Source organism: Lepidochelys kempii, chromosome 6 (genome assembly GCF_965140265.1).
Source record: "Lepidochelys kempii isolate rLepKem1 chromosome 6, rLepKem1.hap2, whole genome shotgun sequence".
Taxonomy (NCBI): domain Eukaryota; kingdom Metazoa; phylum Chordata; order Testudines; family Cheloniidae; genus Lepidochelys; species Lepidochelys kempii.
In genome coordinates, this window is record NC_133261.1 from 100906436 (window position 1) to 100932743 (window position 26308).

Here is a 26308-nt window from a genome sequence, read left to right on the forward strand (position 1 = left end):
GTTTGTATGCAGATATTTATTTTCTTTTAAGAACTTCGCGATGAAGCCATCAGTGGCTAACAAAAAAAAAAAATTGGGATCCCTTTTCTTCATGCATGCCACGTGTGAGGATTTTGTTACATATTCCTGAACCTAAAATTCTGATTTATTTTCTGAGTGTCACTTACAGTTTAACAATGGTATTTAGCTGTACCTTCAGATGTACATTTAAAAATATTTGTATATGGGATATTCACCTGGTATTCTTACATTTTAAAACCCCTTAATGTTTAATCTATGACTTGGCAAATGTGACCAAACTGAAACAAGAAACCAAGCTATGTCTGAGATATTACTTGCTGTAAATCTACTTCTGTTATGGAAAACATCTCTTTGGTCTTGAAAATGTAGAGGAGTAAAATAATCTGGTAATGGTGGATAATGGACGACAGAGGTCACATCAAGTAGTTTGATTTAGTTACATTGCTGTTCCATGTATGGGTTTGTTTTGTTTTTTCATTGTTTGATTCCATTTCTTATTTCACTCCTCCTTTTCTTATTCATTCTAGGAACCTGATTGTGAATTCACAGTTTCTCAGGTAAAAAAATTTCATAAGTACCAGTATTTGAAAAAACACTGAGAATAGTTTATAGCATGTTGTATAGTGATGTTTGTTTCATTTAATTCCTTAGGGCTTGTCTACATAGAGACTTAGTGCATGGCAAGCCAGGGATGTGAATCTACAACTATGTGTGTAGCCCCACTCCGCCCCAACCCTGTTCAGCCCCTAGTCCTGCTCCTCCCCCAACCTCAGCTCTCATTTCCTTTTCACGCCCATGCCAGCTTCACCTCTAGCCTCAGCTCCTCCCCCAGCCCCAATTCCGTCCCCAGCTCCACCTTCAGCCCCAATTCCACTACTGAGGAAGCCTTGGCGGTACAATAATGGGGGGAGGGGGGGAGGCATGGACAGATTCCGTTAATGGTAAGGGGGGGCACAACTGGAAAGTTTGTGCACCACTACATTAATGTATCCTTACAATTTCGTATTAGGATAATTCTGAAAGAAGTAACAGAAAATTGCTGTGCGTGGTATTGCAGTAAAGGATTAAAATAGGCTGTTTTTTAAAACCTGTAGTTGGTACTAATAAAATGGAATATATTTAAAAACTTGTAGATTTTGGCCTTATTGTGTAAACTGAAAAGCAGAAAACACATTCCATATTAGAATAAAACAACATATAGCAGGAACTGCTACAAGTTTTTGGTAGAAAAACATTAGGGCTTGAGCTCAGATTTGGAGATAAATGGTGCTTCTCTGTGTAGCTGGTGTGGTGGGCAAAGATCTTGCTTTCTTAAGATCTTCTATAGTGCTCCTCATTGTAGCATCTACCTTATTCTTGCACTTTGTATAGACAGTAGAGGTGCTGAGCAACTCCAATTGAAGTAATTCAGAATGAGACTACTCAGTGGCTGTTATGAAGTGCTCAGCATCTCAGAAGATGAGACCATAGGTGAATAAAACCAAATTGTTTCATTATGGACAGGAAAATTGGTTACAGTTATCTGTTTTGATGGAGAAAAGTATACTTTTCGTTTTCTCTTCAGAAGAGTCAGTAGCCAAGTAAAATTGTTCTAACAAAGCCCTGTATCACTTTACACTGCGTAAATAGTAGATTATATGAAAGGAGATGTTTTCACAAATCCCATTTTATTTTTCAAAAACCTATCTTGCTATCTTGCCATGCACCTTTAGCATCTTTTTGTACATTTATTATTTCATCTGAAAATTTGTATGCTTCCTTTAGTTAACCAGAGGGTTAAAGTGATTATGTTGCAGTCTATCTACATTTTTTGGAAAAGGGAGGGGGAATTCCACCAACTTTGTTACATACACACACCAGCATTGGATTTATTCAGTACCTACTTCTCTTATGGGTCTTGTATAATTAACAGATAACAAGGATTGTGGATCATCCTCTTGTCTTGCAAGATAAAAAAAATCCCTATATGCATGCAACCTTTAAGTTCCATATTTGGTAATGTTCCATCTATTGCTGCTTTGATCAAAACTCTGATAACTGAAGCATTGCCATAAGCAATACTCTGATCTGAAGTCTGATGTGTAATTAGGTGATAGTATGTGATTTTTAAGATCATTGTTGTCTATACAATGCCCAATTAGTAGTTTAACATAGAAGCACAGCCTAAGGGCCCTAACTTTCCAATAGCTGACTGATAATGACAAAAGGATGCATGTTGCTTTTTTAAAGAAGTTGCCTAGTGCTTCTTGTTGGTGAAGAAGAGCGAAGATTTATCTAGGCCTTACCGATACTAAAATTGGCCTCTTTCAGCAATTGGTTTAGCTGTACCAGTATAAATAGGGAAGCTGCAAATTTCATGGAAAAGCACTACAAAGCAGCTTTTCTTATGTATGCTAGGAGTTGGCATTGGTTCAGCTACACTGATGTCTATACCAGCAATTTGCTGAAATTGGAGGTAAGGCATCAAAAAGAGGAATATAGCATGGAAATGAAATACTTGTATGGAGCTTCATGAAAATATGTAAAGGTAAGATGAACTTTTAACTGCAAATATTTAATGAAATTAAAGGTTGTCACCAAAATTACAGGTTAAGAAACTAGAAGAAAAAGTAGACCTGGATTACATTGGAATTGGCTAAATTCAAATTGCCCTAGTCTGTTCTTTTTTTTCCTATTAGTATTAACAGATTTCCAAATGTGGCTGAGCTGGCTGTTTGGATGCAGTCTCTTCTCCCAGCTCCTAAATGAGGAAAAGTCTCTGAGTCAGTCTCTATTAAAATGTGGTACACATTATGAAAAGTTTGAGGTTCCTTCTATAGCAGGCCCTCCAGTGTTCCTGGATTCAAAAAAAGATTTGTCCTTGTGTGTTTGACCCCTTTGGTTTCATTTAGAGAAGAATTAACCTTGCTATTTCTCATTTGCAAATATTAAGCATGCTTTGCTAATGGTCTGTTTAGGCCAGTGTCAGGGAAGAAATAAACCTGATTATTTTAATAAGTCTCATGCTGGGATGTTTATGGTAGTCTGTTCTATGTCTGAAAGAAAGTCAGTGATTGATCTTGCAATCCTTTTTATCATCCTAGGCCTGTAAGTACATGTATATTAAGTTATCAAGAAGGGAACTGGATCTGCGATGTTAGTTTTCCAGAGTTTCTATTTAACCACTGAAGCTTTTCCCCTCTGGTTTGAGAGGTGAAACAGCCTACACTGAGCAGTTCATACAGCAAAATCCTTGAGTAATTTACTATTCCATGTAATACTCCAAGTCAGTGGTGGGCAACCTGCGACCCATGGGCCACATGCAGCCAGTCAGGGTAATCCGCTGGCGGACTGCGGGACAGTGTTTACACTGACCGTCCGCAGGCGCAGCCGCCTGCAGCTCCCAGTAGCTGCGGTTTGCCGTTCCTGGCCAAGGGGAGCTGCAGAAAGCAGCCTAGGGGACCTGCTGGCTGCCACTTCCCACAGCTCCCATTGGCTGGAAACAACAAGCTGCAGGCGGCCATGCCTGCAGATGGTCAATGTAAACACTGTCTCATGGTCCGCCAGCGGATTACCCTGATAGGCCGCAGGTTGCCCACCACTGCTTCAAGTTGTTCACTTGAGCTATTTGCCTGTCCAATTCACCATCCAATGCTGCAATGGTATTGTGCAGTTAGTTAGACTTAGTATATCAGATGTACATGTTTACTAGTGGTGATTATTCTGAAGCAAGGAGATTTGGATTGTCCTTTTTAAAGGCTGCCTGTATTGAAACTGAATAGTGTTGTAAGTGTTAGCATTCAAGAGTCCTACTTGATAACTTTGTTCCCTACTGATTAAGATTTTCTTTTCCCCTGTGCACTGAGCTGCCTAGGGTAAGGTACATAGGGCCGTGATTTGCCTTCCCCTCTTGTAATGGTGTGGCTAAGGGGAGATTGACTGTTGGTGATTTGGAACTGAGGCTGGAAATGTTTCCAGCCATGGAACCTCAAGCAATTGCTTGTTCCAAAGACCAGTCCTAATGTTTTGTATTTATTACAGTGCATCAAAATTCTGCCACCTGAACCAGTCAGTCAAATCACTACCTTGCTCACCTCAAGCAAAGTATAAAATATGAAGGGATTAAAAAAGGTTAACCTACTAAAATTAAATGTTTTAGTTTATTTGCTTTATCCTTATGTAGGCTGCTTGGAGTTTGAAAACACGAGCTCTAACGGAAATGGTTTATGTGGATGAAATTGATATAGATCAGGAGGGAATAGCAGAGATAATTCTTGATGAAAATGCCATTGCTCAAGTTGCACGTAAGTACAGACTTTCACCTAAATGTATTAAAATGATGTAAATTCTTTGTGGCAGGACTGTCATCTAGTATATAATTGTACAGTACATAATGTTATAGGGACCAACCTACTGTTGATTTTTAGTCATTATCACAATATAAGTGTTCAATAATATAACATGGCATTGTAAAAGGTACATTGAGATTCAGCTGAAAGAAAAATAGTTTTGTTTACTAAATTTAGCAGTTTAATAGATTTTTAAATCTGTTCAGTTATGTAAAGCCCTCATCTCTTAAGGAATATAATAGCAGCATACCTAGCCTGGCATCAGGATGCATCTACTGTCACAGTTTACCTTTACTTGGTACCTTGAGTTCCTCTCTGGCTGGGCAGTTCATTTGGCGTGTACTTTATGCTGCTGCTTTGGCCTTTCAACCAAAGCAAAAGTCTGCTTTCAAGGCAAGATTCCTCCATCAGTCTTCCACTCGGGTTCAGTAATCCTTTTCCCCTCAGTGCATGGGTTTCTGTACCACTTCTCTAGGAGGTAGCACTGGTGGAGGTAGAAAGGACACGGATCCTTCCTCTAATATGTGTCCTACCCCTGGAATCCTAAATTGTGATTAGCAGTATGCCCTAATCTAAGACTGCTCTGCTGTGCTGTTTCCCAGGACCATTTCCTAGAAAGCTTGTTGGTGGTATGGCCTTTCCTAGTACACAAGCCCCTCCCCAGAGTCCTTCTTTGGCCCATCTCTAGGTCTCCTCTCTGGCCCTTTCCTGGCTTCTTCCAGTGTCTCTCTCAGGATTCCTCACCATCTGCCTTTCTCAACAAGGAGTCATTATGAAAAAATATAGTCAGCCTGTAATTAAAACAAGGACTGAAAAGGAGATGACCTCTGACTGGCATCTTAGAGAAAAATTGCCAGTAGCTAATAGATTAAGTTTATATCATGCAAATGAATGTTAAGCCAGGTGTATACAAATAAAAGTAGTTATCTACAGTAGGCAAGTTCAAGAGAGCTTTTGAAAGGAGAGCAACAGTTGGTTGAATAAGATAGGGGAGAACCCTCTAATAGCTGAAAGGCAGAGACCCAGCCTCTGAAAAAATGGTCACACTATTTTATTTATGTATTGATTTCTATAGCACTCAGGATAAAAGTGACTAATGACTAAGGGGGATACTTCTGGAGAATTTGGGAATTGAAGTATATCAAGAGTTAATCTGAAAGAAAATTAGAACTTGCAGCGTGCTAAGGAATTTGGCTAACCGACGTGGGTGGCAGGGAGCTCCTTTGCTAAAGCAGAAGAACAGGGTGATTTACAGTTCTGGATGCCCCAAGAAAATATCAAAAGGTCTAATCTGGACTACAAGGTCCCTGTCTTGAGGACCAGGTCCTCATTCTCTTTAAGGACCTTAGGGTGGCTATTTACAAACGTTAAGTGATAATACTCTTATTTTGTAGGCCCAGGAACTTCTTTGAAACTCCCTGGAACCAGTCAGGGTGGAGGTCCCAGTCCAGCTGTTAGGTATCTATTTCCTTATGTTTGGCAGCTTTAACTTGTAAATATATTAAATTTAGGATCTGCACATTAATGTAACATATTAAGTTTAACAAATTACAAAATGTTAGGTTTAAATGTGTAGCGTTTCTGTATTGATAAATTGGTGGAAATACCACTTCTATTCCAGGATGGCTTGAGAAGAGCAAATATAGTACCTGTCTTTAGAAAAGGGGTGGGGAAAGGAGCTGAGGAATTATAGACCAGTCAGGCTAACTTTGACACCTGGAAAGATACTGGAACAAGTGTATTAAACAATTTATTTGTTAAGCACCTATAGGATAATAAGATGGTAAGTAATATTTGTCAAAAACAAATCTTGCCAAACCAATTAAATTTTTTTCTTTGTCTGGGTTACTGATATAGAGTGGATGGGGGAAGCAGTAAACATGATCTATGTTGATTTTAATAGGGCTTTTGACACAGTCCCATGTGACATTCTCATAAGCAAACTAGAGAAATATGATCTAGATGAAGTTACTGTAAGGTGGGTGCATAACTAACTGGTTGAAAGGCTGTACTCCAAGAATAATTACCAATGGCTTGCTGTCAAGCTGGAAAGATATCTGTATGTAGTGAAGGCCCTCAGAGGTCCGTCCTGTATTTGATACTATTAAATGTTTTAATTAATGACTTGGCTAAAGAGTATCCTTATAAATTTTGCAGATTAAATCAAGATGGGAGGGATTGCAAGCACTTTTGGAGGATTAACATTCAAAACAACCTTGAGAAATTAGAGAATTGATCTTAAATCAACAAGATGAAATTCAATAAAGACAAGTGCAAGTACTACACTTACAAACAAACAAAAAAATCAAATACACAACTACAGTAGTACTGCTGTAAAGGATCTGTGGGTTATAATGGATCACAAATTGATTTTGAGCCAACAGTGTGATGCAGTTGTGAAAAAGGTTAATATTATCTAGGATGTATTCATTACCTCCTGTGTAAGACATAGGAGGTAATTATCCCACTCTGCTCAGCACTGGTGAGGCCTCAGCTGGAATAGCATATTCAGTTCTGGGCACCACGCTTTAAGAAAACTGGAAACAAATTAGAGAAAGTCCAGAGGACAGCAACAAAAATGATAAAAGGTTTAGAAAACCTGATGTATGAAGACAGGAATAAAAACTCGGTACATTTAGTCTTGAGAAAAGAAGACTGAGGGAGGATCTGATAACAGTCTTCAAATATGAAAAGGGCTGTTGTAAAGTTGATAGTAATAAATTGTTTTCAATGTCCACAGCATGTAGGACAAGAATTTGCATAATTTGCAACAGGGAAGATTTAGGTTAGATATTAGGAAAAATTTTCTAACTAAGAGTAATTAAGCTCTGGAATAGACTTCTAAGGGAGGTTGTGGAATCCCTATCCTTGGATGTTTTTAAGAATAGGTTAGACTAACACCTGTCAGGGATGGACAAAGTTTACTTGGTCCTTCCTCAGGCCAGGAAGCTAGAGTAGAAGAGCTCAAGGTCCCTTCCAGCTCTACATCTCTATGATTCTATGAACACATTTCCCTCATCTGCTCTTCATTTTAATATTTGTTGATTCAATTTAGGCCAGTGACTCAGTCAGGAAGACCTGTTACAGGGTTTGTGCGACCCAGCACACAAAGTGGACGACCAGGCACTATGGAACAGGCTATAAGAACTCCTAGAACTGCTCATACTGCTCGCCCAATTACTAGTGCTTCTGGAAGATGTGTCAGACTAGGAACGGTGAGTGACTTGGCTTTACTACTGTGAAGGATGGCTTTCCCTTCTGCGATGGTGTAGTTGAGCTTAAAAATTATGTCTGAAAAAAATCAAACTTGGGAAAGTTAGCTCAAGTAGATAGCCAAGCTCTATATTTAAAAAAATTGAATAAAATGCTATCAAACCTTACTTGTGTTTAAATATGCATAACATTTCACAAAATTTCCTGATTCTTCACTCACTGAACTCCATGAAGAAAACTGCTTCAACAGAAGCAGGATGGAGCCCTCTCCAAGTTTTCAACATTTTTTTCTTTTTTTCCCCACTGTTAGAGAGCAATAGTTTCTTTAAAATCACCAGTGAGTTACTAAGATTAAATCTGGCTAAATTATGCTGTGTTAGTGAAATCACCAATAGTGTGTCTGGCTTGAAGACATAATGTAAACCTGGGTTTTTTTGGTAGGCAAAAATTGTTGTTGAACTCCTGCTATATATGCATATAACCAGTTCTTCCCAAGTCTTTGCAAAAAAAGCGTTTTTTTAACATACTCTACAGTTATAATTTATGTTTTTTTCCATTAAAGGTTTTTTCAGCTGATATTTGAAATGTATTTGTATAGTGTAATGGGTTCATTCTGTTTAACACTTTTTTTTTTTTTCAGGCCTCTATGCTCACAAATCCAGAGGGTCCTTTCATAAACTTGTCTAGATTGAATTTAGCAAAATATGCTCAAAAACCAAAGTTAGCAAAGGTATGTGACTATTTTGGTCAATGTTCTGCTATATTTAATATCACTTCAGTGTTAATTTACCGTTAGTCTCTCTCGTCTTCTAGATTTTTAGGACCCTTTCCAGCCTAATATTTCCTCCACAGCTGCTGGACTATGGGAGTGCCACAATCTTTCAAGGTCCAGCAGCTGAGGAGTCTGTTCGCTACTCAGAGAAGTACTCACTCTCTTGTTAGCAGTACTAACACATTGCATTAGGTATTTCTCAATGCTAACAATCCTCAAATCCCCAATATTGTGGTAAATTGGGATTCGGGAAATAGACTTGTCTTATAAATCCAGAAATGAAGTGTCCAGCAGCAGTATTTAGAACCTCAATTGTCCTAATATGGGGTCACCTATTTTTCCCCTCCACCTCCTTTAGATCGGGAAGGCTTTTTTTTTTTTTAAACAAACAAGACACCATCTGTGTGAGCACAGACATTGTACTTGGACTCAAATATACTCTGACATCTTTGTGTCCATCGGAAAAAGTAGCAAAGGCTGTTCAAACTAAAGCCTAACCTGTTTCTCCAGCCAACCATGTCTGAAGAAATTGCAGTCATAAGAGGGAGGGTCCTAAGGACTTCAAGAAAACATTAGGTCTTTCCCCTATTATGCCCCAATGGATGGAGCTGGAAGACCTCTCACCAATATATTCTTCTTAGTTCTCTCTCCTTCCCTTTCAAGATCTAAGATTAAGAAACTCCAACAGGCTGTTCAACCCCAGTAAGGGGAGATGGACAGGTCCAGTACAGGATATCAGCAATTCATTTACAGAAGCTCATTCCCTCCTTCCTGATCCAAGCTGCATAACTTCTAACTGCAGAAGGTTGTATGTGGGTGGCAGCCTAACATAGTAAGGCCAATGTATCTTCTACATAGGTTGCCAGACTCAAAATAGACACTCCAGAATCTGAGACCACAGGTGTGCATGTACCCTCAGTATATTTTTATAATGCTGTTTGTTCTAATAAACCTCCTTTGAAAAAAAATAAATGGGAATAATTACTGTCCACATATCCATTCTATGCTATTATAAAGACGACATTAAATTCCTTAAACTTGTAATCTTAAAGTGAGAAAACGTAATGTTTTTTCAGTTTACAGAATTGACGTTATTTTAAGGTGTATTTATGCTAGGTCCACAAATATTAGCAGTGTGACCCAGACTAGAAAACGTTTGTGAAGAGGTAAAACTGAATCAAAGTTTAAAACGAGGCATTGAACATACATAAACCATTATTACATTATGGTGATAGAACATTCAGTTACTTTCAAGAAATATTACATCAGCTAATGGATCTTGAACCATGCATACAAGACGGACAAAAGGCAATAAAATACCTTGTTCAGCCTCTAAGAAGAGAATTTTGTGGATGAATTTGGAGTATGAATAAAAGTCTACACTGTTAATCTAAAAAAGATTTAAAATGTTTGGATTTTTTCCTTCACTTTCAAAGCATGACTTACTTCCCTTTTTCGTATTAGGTCTGTTTTTCCACGAGCATTAGTGCTCATAATTTTTTTAGTCTGTTTAGTTCTCATGATTGACAGCAAGAGAAACTGAAGTCCTCTACCAACTCAACAAGTATATCAGTGTGCCTTCCCTCACAAATGTAACTCAGTCCTTACCTGAAAGATGCAAAGATGATCTTGTTTCATGTTTTGTCATTGGGTCACCTCTCAATTGTGTCTCTTTACTAGAGTGCTTGAGTTGATGTCTTTATGTGGATACCTGCCCACAAGGAAGTGGACTGATAGCCACAGTTCACTTTGCATAGGCCGCTGAAAGGCTATCAGATGGGCTGATTCTCTTCTGACCTGAGCTGTATTTGACTATTGACTTAGAGGTGGAAGTCCCTTTTTTGAGGCATGCAATCGTGAGCATTGCACATCTGCCTTTAAATCTGTTAATGGCAGTCAGCCTATCTAGGACTGTAGTTAATACACACTTATTGGTACATTGTTATACAAAAACAAACCCTATCTTTATAAAGGTCTTAAAGAGGAATATGTGGGCGATTCCTGAAGCCTAGATAGGTGAGGATTTCTCTTGAAATCTGAATCCTCTTTTCTTCTAAGCGTAAGGCATTTAAATAAAAATTTCATTAAAATGTGACAGATTTTTTAATCAATCAGATGGTGTTCTGTATGCAAATGTGTGTACTGCAACTAAATGTGCAGATTTGGAAACTCTGCATGCAGATGGATAGTTAGGTTGCTTGCATACTCACATTCCAGATTGACACCTTCAGTTGCAGTAATAATATGCCATAGAAAATCATAGAAAATGCCATAGAAATTTTTACTCCTGAGGGCATTCTGCAACAAAAAAAAATTAAAAATTCTGCGCACAATATTTTAAAATTCTGCAAATTTTATTTGTCAGATAAACGTGGAAGCTCCAGAATTGCAGTGGGGATAACAGGCCACTGGCAGCAGAGAGGTGGGAGATCAGACTCAGCAGTGGGGCTGTACCCAACCCTGACACAGCGCAAGGACTGGGCCTGCCCCAGAAACACCCCAGGGCCTTCCCCTCCATACCAGGTGTAAGCAGGCAGGCTCAGCAAGGCACGATCCAAGTGTGGAGGGACTTAGTGTGGGGGGATCCAGGTGTGAGTTGAGAGGGTTCTTTTGGGGGCAGTCTGTGTGCGGATGGCTCAGTGGGGGATCTGGACGCACAGGACCTTGTTGGAGGGTTCTGGGTGCAACGGTAATGGGACTCTTCAAGGGGGGTTAAGGTGAAGGTAGTTTGGGAGGGTGGGGGGAGTCTGGGTGTGGAGGGCTCAATATGGGGGATCCAGATGCTGGGGAAGTAGGGCTCAGTGGGATGGGGATCCAGGTGCAGCTGGTTGGGGCTCGGTAGGGTGGGGATCCAGGTGTAGGTGGCTCAGCGGGGCGGTTCAGGTGCAGGGGGGAGTGGGGCTCCTCAGGAGGGGTTCTGGGTGCAGCAGGGAGCTGTGAGGGTTTGAGGGGATCTGGATGCAAAGGGGTTGGGTGGATGGGGGAGCAGCTCCCTGTACAGTGATTCCTCCTCCTGCAGCTGAGGAGCTATGGGTGCAGGAAGCACGAGGGAGGGGAAAGTTTTCAGAGCTTCCTACAGCCAGGGAAAAATCTGGGGGTGAGTCTGACACAGCCCTGGATGCTGTGCAGGGGAAGAGGAAGTCCCGTCCTCCCAAGCCCAGCCAGGACTAGCAGCTGAGCCCGGTGCATGGTAGAAACCACTAGCCAGGTCTTCCCCAGTCCTGCCCCATAGTGATTTACCTAACTGCCAGCTGCCTTGGGCACCCAAAACACGCTTCTGGGAAGGGACACATGACCGCTCTTGTGGCTTCCATTTGCTTTCCCCTCAGAAAGTCACTTTTCTGTGAAGTAAAGAAATCTGTAGGGGACCTAAATTCTGCGCATGCACGGTGGCGCAGAATTCTCCCAGGAGTAAGAAATGTAGGACTGGAAGGGTTCTCAGTAGGTCATTATTTCAATACCTGCACTGAGGCAGGATTAAATATTGTCTAGACCACCTCGAGAGGTGTTTGTCTAACCTGTTTTTAAAATCTTCTGATTGAGATTTTACAGCCTGCGTAGGTAAATTGTTCAATGATTAACTAACTCTGCTTACCATTAGAAAGTTTTTCATAATATCTAATTCTCCCTTGCTGCAATTAAAGCCCATTACTTCTTGTCCTATCCTCAGTAGTCAAAGAGCAGTTTATCACCCTTCTCTTTAGAATAAGCTTTTACGTACTTGAATATTATTATGTCCCCCTTCAGTCTTCTTCACTAGAAGAAACAAACCCAGGTTTTTTTGGTCTTTCCTCATAAGTCATGTTTTCTAGACCTTTGATGATTTTTGTTGCTCTCCTCTGGACTTTCTCCAATCTGTTCACATCTTTCCTAAAGTGAGATATCCAGAACTGGACACAATACTCTAGTGGAGGCCTTCTCCGTGCTGAGTAGAGTGGAAGAATAAATTGTGTCTTGCTTACAACTCTCCTGCTAGTACATTCCAGAATGATGTTTGCTATTTTTGCAACAGCATTACATTGACAACTCATATTTAGTTTGTGATCCACGTATGCAAACACATGCATACATTTTTTTAAACAGCATCTGTCTTGAAAACTTAGCATTTTTTCAAAAGCTGAAGTGAATCATCACTTTCAGCTCAGAAGGGGCTTAGGCTAATGAATCTTACTAGACACATCCACAAGGAGCAAGTACAATTATCAATGTTAGAAAGCTAACGTAATATGACATTAATATTTCTTACAGAAAGTAAGACGAGTTAAAATGTGCAGCTTTATGGATTTTACAATTTATTTTTTTTTAAGGAGAAGACAGCATTGATTCTAAAGCCAAAGCATGATGAAGTTTTAAGATCCTCGTTTCATTTTGTGTTAAGGATTGTTGCTTAAAGCTGTAAAACTCTGCGCTATCACCTCTCCAATGTGCAAAGAGATAATAAATCTCAACCATTAAGTTCACATAGCTGTGTAACTGTGTGAAATAAAAATGTTAAATGAACCAAACTGTATCATAGAATCTCTATGGATAGCAATTCCATGCTCTAATAATAAGAATATAGCAGTAGGGATATATTACCGACCACCTGACCAGGATAGTGATAGTGACTGGGAGATTACTATTAGTCATTAGTGATAATGCTCAGGGAGATTAGGAAGGCTAACCTACAAAAACAAAAAGCACACAGTAATAATGGGGGATTTCAACTATCCCCATATTGACTGCATACATAGCACCTCAGGACGAGATGCAGAGACATTTCTTGACACCTTAAATGACTGCTTCTTGGAGCAGCTAGTCCTGGAACCCATAAGAGGAGAGGCAATTCTTGATTTAGTTCTAAGCGGAGCACAGGATCTGGTCCAAGGTGTGACTATAGCTGGACTGCTCTGTAATGGTGACCATAATATGATTAAATTTAACATCCCTGTGGTGGGGAAAACACCACAGCAGCCTAACCCTGTAGCATTTAATTTCAGAAAGGGGGACTAAACAAAAATGAGGAAGTTAGTTAAACAGAAATTAAAAGGTACAGTGCCAAAAGTGAAATCCCTGCAAGCTGCATGGAAACTTTTTAAAGACACCATAATAGAGGCTCAATTAAATGTATACCCCAAATTAAAAAACATAGTAAGAACAAAAAAAGTGCCACCGTGACTAAACAACAAAGTAAAAGAAGTAATGAGAGACAAAAAGGCATCCTTTAAAAAGTGGAAGTTAAATCCTAGTGAGGAAAATAGAACAGAGCATAAACTCTGGCAAATGAAGTGTAAAAATGTAATTAGGAAAGCCAAAAAATAATTTGAAGAACAGTATCCAAAGACTCAAAAAGTAATAGCAAAAGAAATTGTAAGTACATCAGAAGCAGGAAGCCTGCTAAACAACCAGTGGGGCCACTGGACGATCAAGATGCTTTTTCCACTGAATGCATCCAATGAAGTGAGCTGTAGCTCACGAAAGCTTATGCTCAAATAAATTGGTTAGTCTCTAAGGTGCCACAAGTACTCTTTCTTTTTGCGAATACGGACTAACACGACTGCTACTCTGAAACAAGATGCTAAAGAAACACTCAAGGACAATAAGGCTGTTACGGAGAAATTAAATGAATTCTTTGCATCAGTCTTCATGGCTGAGGATGTGAGGGAGATTCCCGAACCTGAGCCATTCTTTTTAGGTGACAAATCTGAGGAACTGTACTAGATTGAGGTGTCAGAGGTGGTTTTGGAACAAATTGATAAACTAAAAAAGCATTTCTCAAATGCTGCCACCATGGCTGCATGCAGCCACCAGGGGCTTTTCTTGCAGCCACAGCCTCCTGGGCAGTGACTGTGGCGGGGGTGCAAAGCAGTACCTCTCCCCCAGGACCACCAGAAGGGGTTGGGCCCTCCCCCCATCTGGAGCCACAAACGCCAGATGAATCATAGAATCATAGAATATCAGGGTTGGAAGGGACCCCAGAAGGTCATCTAGTCCAACCCCCTGCTCAAAGCAGGACCAATTCCCAGTTAAATCATCCCAGCCAGGGCTTTGTCAAGCCTGACCTTAAAAACCTCTAAGGAAGGAGATTCTACCACCTCCCTAGGTAACGCATTCCAGTGTTTCACCACCCTCTTAGTGAAAAAGTTTTTCCTAATATCCAATCTAAACCTCCCCCACTGCAACTTGAGACCATTACTCCTCGTTCTGTCATCTGCTACCATTGAGAACAGTCTAGAGCCATCCTCTTTGGAACCCCCTTTCAGGTAGTTGAAAGCAGCTATCAAATCCCCCCTCATTCTTCTCTTCTGCAGGCTAAACAATCCCAGCTCCCTCAGCCTCTCCTCATAACTCATGTGTTCCAGTCCCCTAATCATTTTTGTTGCCCTTCGCTGGACTCTCTCCAATTTATCCACATCCTTCTTGAAGTGTGGGGCCCAAAACTGGACACAGTACTCCAGATGAGGCCTCACCAATGTCGAATAGAGGGGAACGATCACGTCCCTCGATCTGCTCGCTATGCCCCTACTTATACATCCCAAAATGCCATTGGCCTTCTTGGCAACAAGGGCACGCTGCTGACTCATATCCAGCTTCTCGTCCACTGTCACCCCTAGGTCCTTTTCTGCAGAACTGCTGCCTAGCCATTCGGTCCCTAGTCTGTAGCTGTGCATTGGGTTCTTCCGTCCTAAGTGCAGGACCCTGCACTTATCCTTATTGAACCTCATCAGATTCCTTTTGGCCCAATCTTCCAATTGGTCTAGGTCCTTCTGTATCCTATCCCTCCCCTCCAGCGTATCTACCACTCCTCCCAGTTTAGTATCATCCGCAAATTTGCTGAGAGTGCAATCCACACCATCCTCCAGATCATTTATGAAGATATTGAATAAAACCGGCCCCAGGACCGACCCTTGGGGCACTCCACTTGATACCGGCTGCCAACTAGACATGGAGCCATTGATCACTACCCGTTGAGCCCGACAATTTAGCCAGCTTTCTACCCACCTAATAGTGCATTCATCCAGCCCATACTTCCTTAACTTGCTGACAAGAATACTATGGGAGACCGTGTCAAAAGCTTTGCTAAAGTCAAGAAACAATACATCCACTGCTTTCCCTTCATCCACAGAACCAGTAATCTCATCATAAAAGGCGATTAGATTAGTCAGGCATGACCTTCCCTTGGTGAATCCATGCTGGCTGTTCCTGATCACTTTCCTCTCATGCAAGTGCTTCAGGATTGATTCTTTGAGGACCTGCTCCATGATTTTTCCAGGGACTGAGGTGAGGCTGACTGGCCTGTAGTTCCCAGGATCTTCCTTCTTCCCTTTTTTAAAGATTGGCACTACATTAGCCTTTTTCCAGTCATCCGGGACTTCCCCGGTTCGCCACGAGTTTTCAAAGATAATGGCCAGTGGCTCTGCAATCACAGCCGCCAATTCCTTCAGCACTCTCGGATGCAACTCGTCCGGCCCCATGGACTTGTGCACGTCCAGCTTTTCTAAATAGTCCCTAACCGCCTCTATCTCCACAGAGGGCTGGCCATCTCTTCCGCATTTTGTGATGCCCAGCGCAGCAGTCTGGGAGCTGACCTTGTTAGTGAAGACAGAGGCAAAAAAAGCATTGAGTACATTAGCTTTTTCCACATCCTCTGTCACTAGGTTGCCTCCCTCATTCAGTAAGGGGCCCACACATTCCTTGGCTTTCTTCTTGTTGCCAACATACCTGAAGAAACCCTTCTTGTTACTCTTGACATCTCTGGCTAGCTGCAGCTCCAGGTGCAGCCAATGAGTTTCCCACCTTCACGGGGGTGGTGACGGTGGGGTTTCGGGCTTCAGCCTAGGGCGGCAGGTGGCAGGCTCCAGTCATGGGACTTTGGGCTCTGGCCCTGGACCCCAGTCACACAGTGGCAGGTGCCAGCTCTGGGCTCAACCCCACCATTGTCCCTGGCCCCCACAGCCTCCTCCAGCCCTGGGCTCCAGCTGTGTGGTGGCAGGTCCCAGCCCTGGACCCTGGGTTCACTGCCCCTCCCCATTGCCCCTGGCCCCCCCACTGTCTCCCTACCCACTTCCCCATCCAGGCTTTGTCCCCTGCTTGCCAGGGCTGAGTAAGTCTGGTGTGAAAATTCACATTTGTACAGTTGTTAATATTACTTTTCACAGCCTCCCAGCTAGCTAGGAAGTTTGCTATGAAAAGTGATATTAACAAACATACCAATATTACTTTTCGCAGCAGCAGACTTTCTAGCTAGCAAGTCTTTTTAAAAAGGCAACCAAAAACAAAAAAAAGACAAGAATGTGAAAAGCACCTTATTTGTGTTTCTATTCGGTTTAGGTCCAGTAAATAGAGAACTGTACATTATTTTTATTATTGAGTCTGCTAACAAAAAAACTATATAAATAAATTATAATAATTTTGAAATGTATATTTACTTGTTTTTCCTAAAGTTAATTATTTTAAGAAAAATTGTCATAGCGGCCACCAGCAAGAGTTGGTGGGCACACTCTGAGGCCACCAAAAAATGTATTGTGAAAACCCCTGAAGTAAACAGTAATAAGTCACCAGGACCAGATGGTATTCACTCAAGAGTTCTGAAGAAACTCAAATGTGAAATTGCAAAACTAACTGTAGTTTGTAACCTTTCACTTAAATCCGCTTCTATACCAAATGACTGGAGGATAGCTAATGTGAAGCCAGTTTTTAGAAAGGGCTCCAGAGGTGATCCTGGCAATTACAGGCCCGTAAGCCTGACTTCAGTACTGGACAAACTGGTTGAACCTATAGTAAAGAACAAAATTGAGACACCCCTAGATGTTCATAATTTGTTGGGGAAGAGTCAATATGGTTTTTGTAAAGGGAAATCATGCCTCACAAATCTACTTGAATTCTTTGAGGAGGCAAACAAGCATGTTGACAAGGGGGATCCGTTGGATATACTATACTTAGATTTTCAGAAAGCCTTTTACAAGGTCCCTCACCAAAGGCTTTTAAGCAAAGTAAGCTATCATGGGATATGAGGGAAAGTCCTCTCATGGATTGGTAACTGGATAAAAGAGGGTAGGAATAAATTTTCTGTTTTCAGAATGGAGAGAAGTAAATAATGATGTCCCCCAGGGGTCTGTACTGGGACCAGTCCTGTTCAACATATTCTTAAATGTTCTGGAAAAAGGGATAAACAGTGAGGTGGCAAAATTTGCACATGATACAAAATTACTAAGATGGTTAAGTCCCAAGCAGACTGCAAAGAGCTACAAAAGGATCTCACAAAACTGGGTGACTGGGCAACAAAATGGCAGATGAAATTGTATGTTTATAAATGCAAAGTAGTGCACATGAGAAAACCACCACAACTATACATATAAAATAATGGGTCTAAATTAGCTGTTACCACTCAAGAAAGATCTTGGAGTCATTCTGGATAGTTCTCTGAAAACATCCACCCAATGTGCAGCAGCAGTCAAAAAAGTGAACAGAATGTTGGGCATCATTAAGAAAGGGATAGATAATAAAACAGAAAATATCATATTGCCTCTATATAAATCCATGGTATGTCCCACATCTTGAATACTGCGTGCAGACGTGGTCACCCCATCTCAAAAGAGATCTATTGGAATTGGAAAAGATTCAGAAAAGAAATTATTAGGGGTTTGGAACGGCTTCTGTATGAGGAGAGATTAAGACTGGGACTTTTCAGCTTAGAAAAGGGATAACTAAAGTGGGATATGAGAGAGGTCTACAAAATCATGACTAGTGTGGAGAAAGTAAATAAGGAAGCGTTGTTTACTACTTCTCATAACACAAGAACTAGGGGTCACCAAATGAAATTAATAGGCAGCAGGTTTAAAACAAACAAAAGGAAGTATTTCTTCACACAATGCACAGTGAACCTGTGGAACTCCTTGCCAGAGGATGTTATGAAGGCCAAGACTATAATAGTGTTCAAAAAGAACTAGATAAGTTCATGGAGAATAGGTCCATCAATGGCTGTTAGCTGGGACGTGCAGGGATGGTGTACCTGGCCCCTGTTTGCCAGAAACTGGGAATGGGAGACGGGATAGAACACTCAATGATTACCTGTTTTGTTCAGTCCTTCTAGGGCAGCTTGCATTGGTCACTGTTGGAAGACAGGATACTGGGCTAGATGGACCTTTGGTCTGACCCAGTATAGCCATTCTTATGCAACCTTATGCTTGCCCTCCCTATATTTCCCCTTCTCTCCTTTGTTTGTGAAACTCACTTTAAATTATAAAGTTTTCATGGCATGGACCATGTCTTATGTGTTTTAAAATATAGGAATGGCCATACTACACCATATGGTCCATCTAATCCCATATCCTCTTTCCAACAGTGGCCAGCAGCAATTATTTCAGAGTAAAAAACTAACGTGCAACCAGACTCCTCAAGACTAACAAATGTATTTGGGCATAAGCTTTTGTGGGTAAAAAAAACATTTCTTCAGATGCATGGATCTGAAGAAGTGGGTTTTTTTACCCACAAAATCTTATGCCCAAATAAATCTGTTACTCTTTAAGGTGCTATCAGACTCCTCTTTGTTTTTGTGGATACAGACTAACACGGCTACCCCTCTGATTTCAGAGTAAGATGCAAGAAACCATATAGAAGACAGATTTCAGAGTAACAGCTGTGTTAATCTATTCGCAAAAAGAAAAGGAGTACTTGTGGCACCTTAGAGACTAACCAATTTATTTGAGCATAAGCTTTCGTGAGCTACAGCTCACTTCATCAGATGCATACTGTGGAAAATACAGTGGGGAGATTTATATACACAGAGAACATGAAACAATGGGCGATCAGGTAAGGTGAGCTATTACCAGCAGGAGAGCTGGGGTGGGTGAGAACCTTTTGTAGTGATAATCAAGGTGGGCCATTTCCAGCACTTGACTGCTGGTAATAGCTCACCTTACCTGATCACTCTCCTTACAGTGTGTATGGTAACACCCATTGTTTCATGTTCTCTGGGTATATAAATCTCCCCACTGTATTTTCCACTGAATGTATCCGATGAAGTGAGCTGTAGCTCACGAAAGCTTATGCTCAAATAAATTTGTTAGTCTCCAAGGTGCCACAAGTCCTCTTTTTTTAATTGATATTCTAAATATTCTTATCCATATACGTGTCCAATCTTACTTAATCCTGTTACATTTTAGGCCTCAATATCATCTTGGGGGAATATCACAGGCCAATCATACAAGAAAATGGTTACTTTTCAGTTTTAGGTATGGTACTTTTCACTTTCATTGACTGTTTCCTTGTTTTGTATTATGAGAGGAGATAATTAGTGACTTAGCTACCTTTTCTATACCATTAATTAATATATCTCTTACCATGTCTGCTCTTAATCACCTTTCTATAAAATGTTTTTTTCCCATGCCTCTAATCATTCTCTTTGCCCATTTCTGAAGCCCCACTTTGCTTTTATTTTATTTATTTGATAGATTAACTAGAACCAAACTCTGTATTGCAGGGGAGGGCATACTATTGATTTATATAATAGCATTTTCAGTGTTCATCTTCCCATTCCTTATACATCTTAAATTTATTTACCTATTTTTGACCACTGCTCTATATTGAGCAGAAGATGACATTGAGCTTTCTTTAGGTGATACCCAGATCTTTTTCTGATTTGTTTCAATTAATTTAGAACCCACTAAGATGTGAGTAGTTCACATTATTCCCTCCAGGGTGCTTTGTGTTGCATTTATCAGAACTTAATTTCATCTGCCATCAGTTTGCCTGTTCACCTAGGTTGGTCAGGTTTCAGTGTTCTTCACAGTCTTGAAGAACATAAATAAATAGTCATCTGCATATTTTGCCACCTCACTACTTAGTCTAATAGGGAACCTTGTGGCAACCCACTATGAAATTTTTGCCAGGATAAATCTTGACTGTTTATTCTTAACTGTGTGTTGTGTCTTAGATATGATGAGAGGCAAAATGGCTACTTATTTCCTTAGCTGTCTCTTCTGTGGGGCTTTGTCAAGGATTTTTTGGGAGTCCAAACCAGTTGCCAACTGACAAATTATCAAACTATTTATTGATACAGTTTCTAGCACAAATTGGACCCAAGCCAGACTGGGAACTTTGGATGCTACTGCAATAACACACCTCATACTGTTGCATCTGAACACATAACATTCAGAATTTTCTTCATTACCACCAATAGTTTGGCTTTTCTTCTCCCAGCTGTTTGTTGATAAAGAATTGATATTGATAAGTTTCTAGTATTTGGGATAAAAGCCTAAGACAAGGCACTGGAAGATACCATGGAGTTTCTGAATATATTCTTTGCTTCCTTTTGGAGTTAGAGATATCCCTCTCTAGACAAAAGTAGGAGGAGAACGTAAGTTGAGTCTTTTCCCATCGGCCATGACAATTCATTAGCAATTCTTTAATTTCCATAGGGTTAATAGTTTAAGAATTTGTTCTAAGGGAAAGGAAGCTAGCAAATCAGTCATGGAAGGCCCTGGGAGGCTTGTTAGTTCTCAGTTTGGGGTTCTGAAGAGGCTTGATATCTTGGACAAACAGGGCACTTTTTCCCCTCCCAAGGAAACCTATAGTCTATATTTGACTAACTTGAGTTTACGGAAATGGTATCCTCTTCTGCAATGATTAAGATCTGGAATTTGTAAAACCCTTCCTTCTCCTGTTACTTTAAGGCTGAGGGCTTTAACATTCAACATCACTGAGGTTCTTGTAAAATAGATTTCGAGCAATAAGAGCTTAGTCTTAGAAAGTTTCCTATTAGCAGGTGTTTTGTATGTTGATCATGGCCATTTCTAAATAGTTATGGATTTATTTTTACACTTGTCAGAATTTTCTTGACCATACCTAATGTCAAAATAAAAAAAAAAAAACTTATTTATTCTGGACTTAAATCCCCCCCTTTCTTCTTCCAAATTGATTTTTCTAGAAGTCATTCATAAAAATTGTTTTTGGTAGAGGAAATCCCACTCCCCCAAAAGCCTTGTTCTGATGGGATTGTTAAATTTTGAAGCCTCTGCCTCATTGTGTGTCATTTTGGATGTCTCTGATCATAGACTTAATGATTTAACTCAGAGTTTGAAGTGTACAGAATAACAGCTGGTCACTGCTGGCATCCAGCAGTTAGAAAAATCATTTTTTGGAAATTATATTTTTAAAATAAAATAAGATCAGAAGGAAAATTGGTACCTGAGTAATATTATATCAGGTTTCATGGTAGGTGACTTTGCAGTGTTAGTGTGTGTACGCTATCAGTTCTGTAAATAAACAGAGGACTTCAGTCTCCAGTGTGGTCAACCCACTATCTTTCACCAGCATTAAATTCACTTTAAAATTCAATTCAGGTTAGAAAAATGTCTGTAAAAAATGAGAACTTTTTCTCTCCCTCAAGCAATCTTTTCCCTCTGTATATTCAGTCTTGACTGTTTATTTTTCTGACCATAATACATCTATATTTATTAGTACTGCAGAGTCAACAGAGCTGTAGAGATTGAGATGCATTTGCTTCTGGATTGTGTATCCTTAGACTTGATTCTGCATCTGAAACTTGGCAAACTTTTTACTAATGATGTTCAAACGTGGCGAAAAAATAAATCCGGATTTTCAGATTCCAGAATGGTTGAATATGAAGTGTCAAACTTTAGAAGAGCCATTTTTCACTCGTAAACTGGACAAATTTGAGCCCTGGTCCTTAAGACATATGCCTATGCTTAAATTCCATTGACTTCCAGACTACTCAGTGTATAAAATTAAGGATGTACGTAAGTCTTTGCAGGATCAATAAATAGAGGGACTATAAACATGAAACCCCACAATGTCACTTTCACTTCTAGATTAGACACACAAAAAAAAGGGGGGGATTTTTAAAAACCAAACATTATAGACAACCCTAGTAATTTCATATACTGTACTACGAATGTAAAAATAATTGTCTCGTGGCAACATGGTACACCAGTAGATTTTGCATATCTAACTCAAAGTCCATTTCATGTTTCAGTAGAGTTATGTGTAACTGTGTTTGCTACTTTAGAGTAGTAATTGGGGATTATTACATTCTGAGAACCCACAGTGTTTATTATATAAGGTATTAATGTTTTTCTTCAAACATGATAATATCTTAAATGTTCTTCTGATAGGCATTGTTCGAATACATTTTTCACCATGAAAATGACGTTAAGAATGTAAGTAATCTATACAAAATAGATGTTTACTTGTACTAAGTCTTATTCTGTCATGTCTGTCAGGTTTCAGCTGAACTAAGGCTTCTAGTGTTACTTTAGTTCTTAGGATAGAAAAATTGCAGCTTTAAGAAAATTTTTACAAATATGAAAAAAGTCAGATACTAAAATGTTAATGCCTTTATTTTCAGAAGTCAAAATAGCACATACCTGCACTACCTCAAGCGGAGCTAGTGCACTAAAAATAGCAGTGTAGCTAGGGTTGCACAAGTGGTGGCTCAGGCAAGCTGCCCCAAGTATGTACCTGCCCGGACGCCGTGGGTATGTACTTCGGCAGCTAGCCCAAGCAGCACTGTCCATGCAACCCCAGCTACACTGCTATTTTTAGTGCACTAGCTCAAGCTAGTGTGGGTATATCTATACAAGCTGGATATCACACCCCTTCTTCCAAGTGTAGATGCAGACTAAGAGTGAGGGAGAATTGTCTGGAATGGTATATGGGATAATACTATAGTTAGTAATAATGGATTGAACTTAAAATCAGGTAAATTACTGACAGAGCTACCATGGGTAAGTCTGTGTGTGCTGGGAATGTCACCTTTAGCTCAAGTATAGACATAGCCACAGTTTTCTACTATATTTAACAGTCAGAGTTAAATTTGTGTACCTGTTGTTTAACTCTTCAAAAGTAATGTAAGCCAGACTTGCAAGTTTTTTCTTACCAGCTCACACAGGTGAAGTGTGTTTTGTTGGATGAGTAAGATATAAAAATTATAACATACAAAGTATTTCTGGCACATTCATCACCATAATATCCGGTAGGTTGTGCTTGGAGTAACAAAAAAGTTCAGATCAATTTTACATGGCTCATTAAGCATTTATTGGCTTTTCTGCAACACATAAGGATGCATGCAGGGGGCTGAAGATGAAGCAGTTTAGGAATTTAATTTTTCCATGATGCCATTTTGACTGTTTTCAACTAGTGAAGCAATAATTACCAGAAAACACATGGTTTCCGTGGATGTAGACCAGAATCGTTTTCAGATAAAATGCTATGAATTGTTTAATCTGGCACTAAATTATGTCAATCATATGCTGTCTGCCAGCTTGATTGCACAGGCCTCTCTTGATATGATTGGTTATATTTTGGATGCTAATATACTGAAATTCAGTCAGTGTCAGAAAGAAACAGAATGTGTAACATGTTAATTGCTACTCATCTACTTTGACACCAAGGAAGTGAGATTTTTTTCTGATGCCACCAACAATGAAAATACATATTGTTTACCAAGAGGAACTCTAGACCACCAGTGACAGAGGGCTTACATGGTATGAAATCACTTAGACATGTTAACGTGAAATGAATACCAAATGAAAGTGAAAATACATCACTAAACTATTTCAGTGATATTAACAGCAGGATCTCCAGGGCTGGACTGGCAAATTCATAGAGCCCAGGCAATATGTAACATTTCAGAAATCTTGTGGAAGTAGTATTTTGGAGTCCCTATACAGAATCCACAGACATTTCAGTTTTGGCACAGAGAGATATCAGTAACTGATCTTTACTTTCTAAGGTCTTATAGGAAATACTTTTGTGGCTCAGTTTACAGTATTGGTTGTACTTATGGTACTATATTTTAAACATCCAACTTTTAATTTTAATATTCAGCTCCCTTGATCTCCCTTTCGTTTACTCCTCTTCTTTTCCTCCTATTTGCAGTTTCTTCTCATGCACTTCCATCTCCCTTCTCCTCTTTACCCTCATTCCTCCATATTTAGTCTCTCCCTCCTTCTCAAACCCCCTTAACAAGTTCTCCCATTACTTCATCTCAGTTAAAAAAAAGCCACACAAATGAACAAAAAACCCAACTCTCTCCTTCAAATCAATTCATTTCACTCCTTACTCATCTGTTCATCCCAGTCACTTCACTCATTCACCCACACACCTCTCCTTGGGTCAGGCACTCTTAGTCTCTTGGTCGTTCAGTAATGAAGGGCTGGGGTATCCTTGCAGCCTAAGATGACTCTTTTGGAAAGGGATGAGGTGTGGAAACTAGTGGTCCCAAGACCTAAGAAGCTGCCCTCTGGGTGGGAGAAGAGGAGGACCAGAAAGCTTGAAGAGCAACTGTCCAGTCAAGTTTCCTGCACCAGGATCAGGAAGAGCAGTTCCTGTAGTTGGCTATGAACTCAAGTCAGGGAAAACCGCACTCCCAACCTGTCCATGAATGTGGGAGGGGACAGAACAGACTAGCTCTGCATCTTGTCTACAGTTGGCTGTAGAACTAATTCTGAGGCTGTGGGTGAACTTGAAGGGTCAATTCACAGGTTGCGATAAATGCTTCCTAATGTGATTTCATAGATTAAGTCAAAGGCTAGAAGAGAATGTGGGGATCATTTAGTCCATCTCCTGTATAGAACACAGGACACAGAACTGCCTCAAAATAATTCCTACAGCTTATTTTTTAGAAATAAAAATCCAATCTTGATTTTAAGATTGCCAGTGATGGAGAGTCCACCACAACCCTTACTAAGTTGTTCCAATTATTACTCTGTTATAAATTTATACCAGATTTCCAATAGGAATCTGTCTAGCTTCAAGATCCAGCCATTGGATCATGTTACTCTGTTAGCCCATGATCAAATACATGTTCTCCATGTAGGTACCTACAGACTATAATCAAGTCACCCATTAACCTTCTGTTTGTTAATCTAAATGATTGAGCTCTTTGTGTCTGTCGCTATAAGGCTTTTTTTTTCTAGTTCTGTAATCAATCTTGTAGCTTTTCTCTGAATCCCCTCCAATTTATCAACATCCTTGAATTGTGGAAATCAGAACTGGACATAGTATTCCAGCAACCATCACATCTTTGCCAAAAACAGAGTTAAAATAGCTTCTATTTGAGATTCCCCTGTTTATGCATCAAAGAATCACAATAGCCCTTTTGGCCCCAGTGTCACACTGGGAACTCATATTCAGCTGATTATCCACCATAATCCCCCCAATATATTTTCTGGAGTCATTGCTTCCCAGGATAGGGTCCCCTGTTGTGTAAGCAGAGTTTTACTCACTGTTAGGGTACCTCCTTCTGGTTGGGTCTGGGGATTAGCTCTCATCCAGTCTAGCACCCTCTTCTGTTGCTCACTTGCCCTGGGGCCCCTCTTGCTCTCCAGGACTCAGGAGTACTCTCTCTTCATGACTTGGCCTCCATCTAGGTCCCTCTATCATTTTCTCTTTCCAAGGTATCAAAGTTCCTCTGGACAGTCTATCCAGATGCTGTCACAGGCAGTCCTCCATGCCAATTCCAAGTCCATGCCACTTTCCCAGTGGTTGGTAGGGGAACCCAGGCCAGCCCACTACTCTGGGTTTTAGCCCAGATACCCTGTAATCAGCAGCCAGGCTCTACACAATCTCTGCCTTTGCTGCTCTTTCTCTCAGCCTGTTCTTTCTCTGAATTCCACAGGCTTTCTTCCTGCAACTCCTCTGGGTGAACCCTTCCTGAAGGGCTAGGATACCAGGGCTTTTGCTCCTTCCTGGGTCGGGTCGGGTCGGGTCTCGCCAAGCCCAGCTCTCTGAGTCCAGAGGATGAGTGTGGACTCCCTCCCTACAGCTCCCTTTTGCTGCCAACTTCCTGGCTTTATACAAGCTCAGCCTGCCCCTGCCCAGCTGGGTTTCATCTTCAGTTAGCCTTTATGAGTCCGTGGCACTCCGCAAGGTGCAGTCTATATGGTTAATTGACCCCTTCTGAGGCACCTTAACCCCATCAGTGCTGGTGTGGCATGGACACCTCTGTCACTGTGCCTACCATTCTTTGTTC

General features: G+C 40.5%; 1 protein-coding gene across 1 annotated transcript in view; it reads left to right on the forward strand.

Moving 5' to 3' along the window:
• Positions 1-26308, forward strand: part of TTC8 (tetratricopeptide repeat domain 8) — a 73647-nt gene that overhangs the window by 21173 nt on the left and 26166 nt on the right. The window contains exons 2-7 of the mRNA XM_073349394.1: positions 549-578; positions 4184-4304; positions 5744-5807; positions 7405-7564; positions 8203-8292; positions 22449-22493. Coding sequence (XP_073205495.1) covers positions 549-578; positions 4184-4304; positions 5744-5807; positions 7405-7564; positions 8203-8292; positions 22449-22493 — 510 coding nt within the window. The remainder of the gene's footprint in view (positions 1-548; positions 579-4183; positions 4305-5743; positions 5808-7404; positions 7565-8202; positions 8293-22448; positions 22494-26308) is intronic.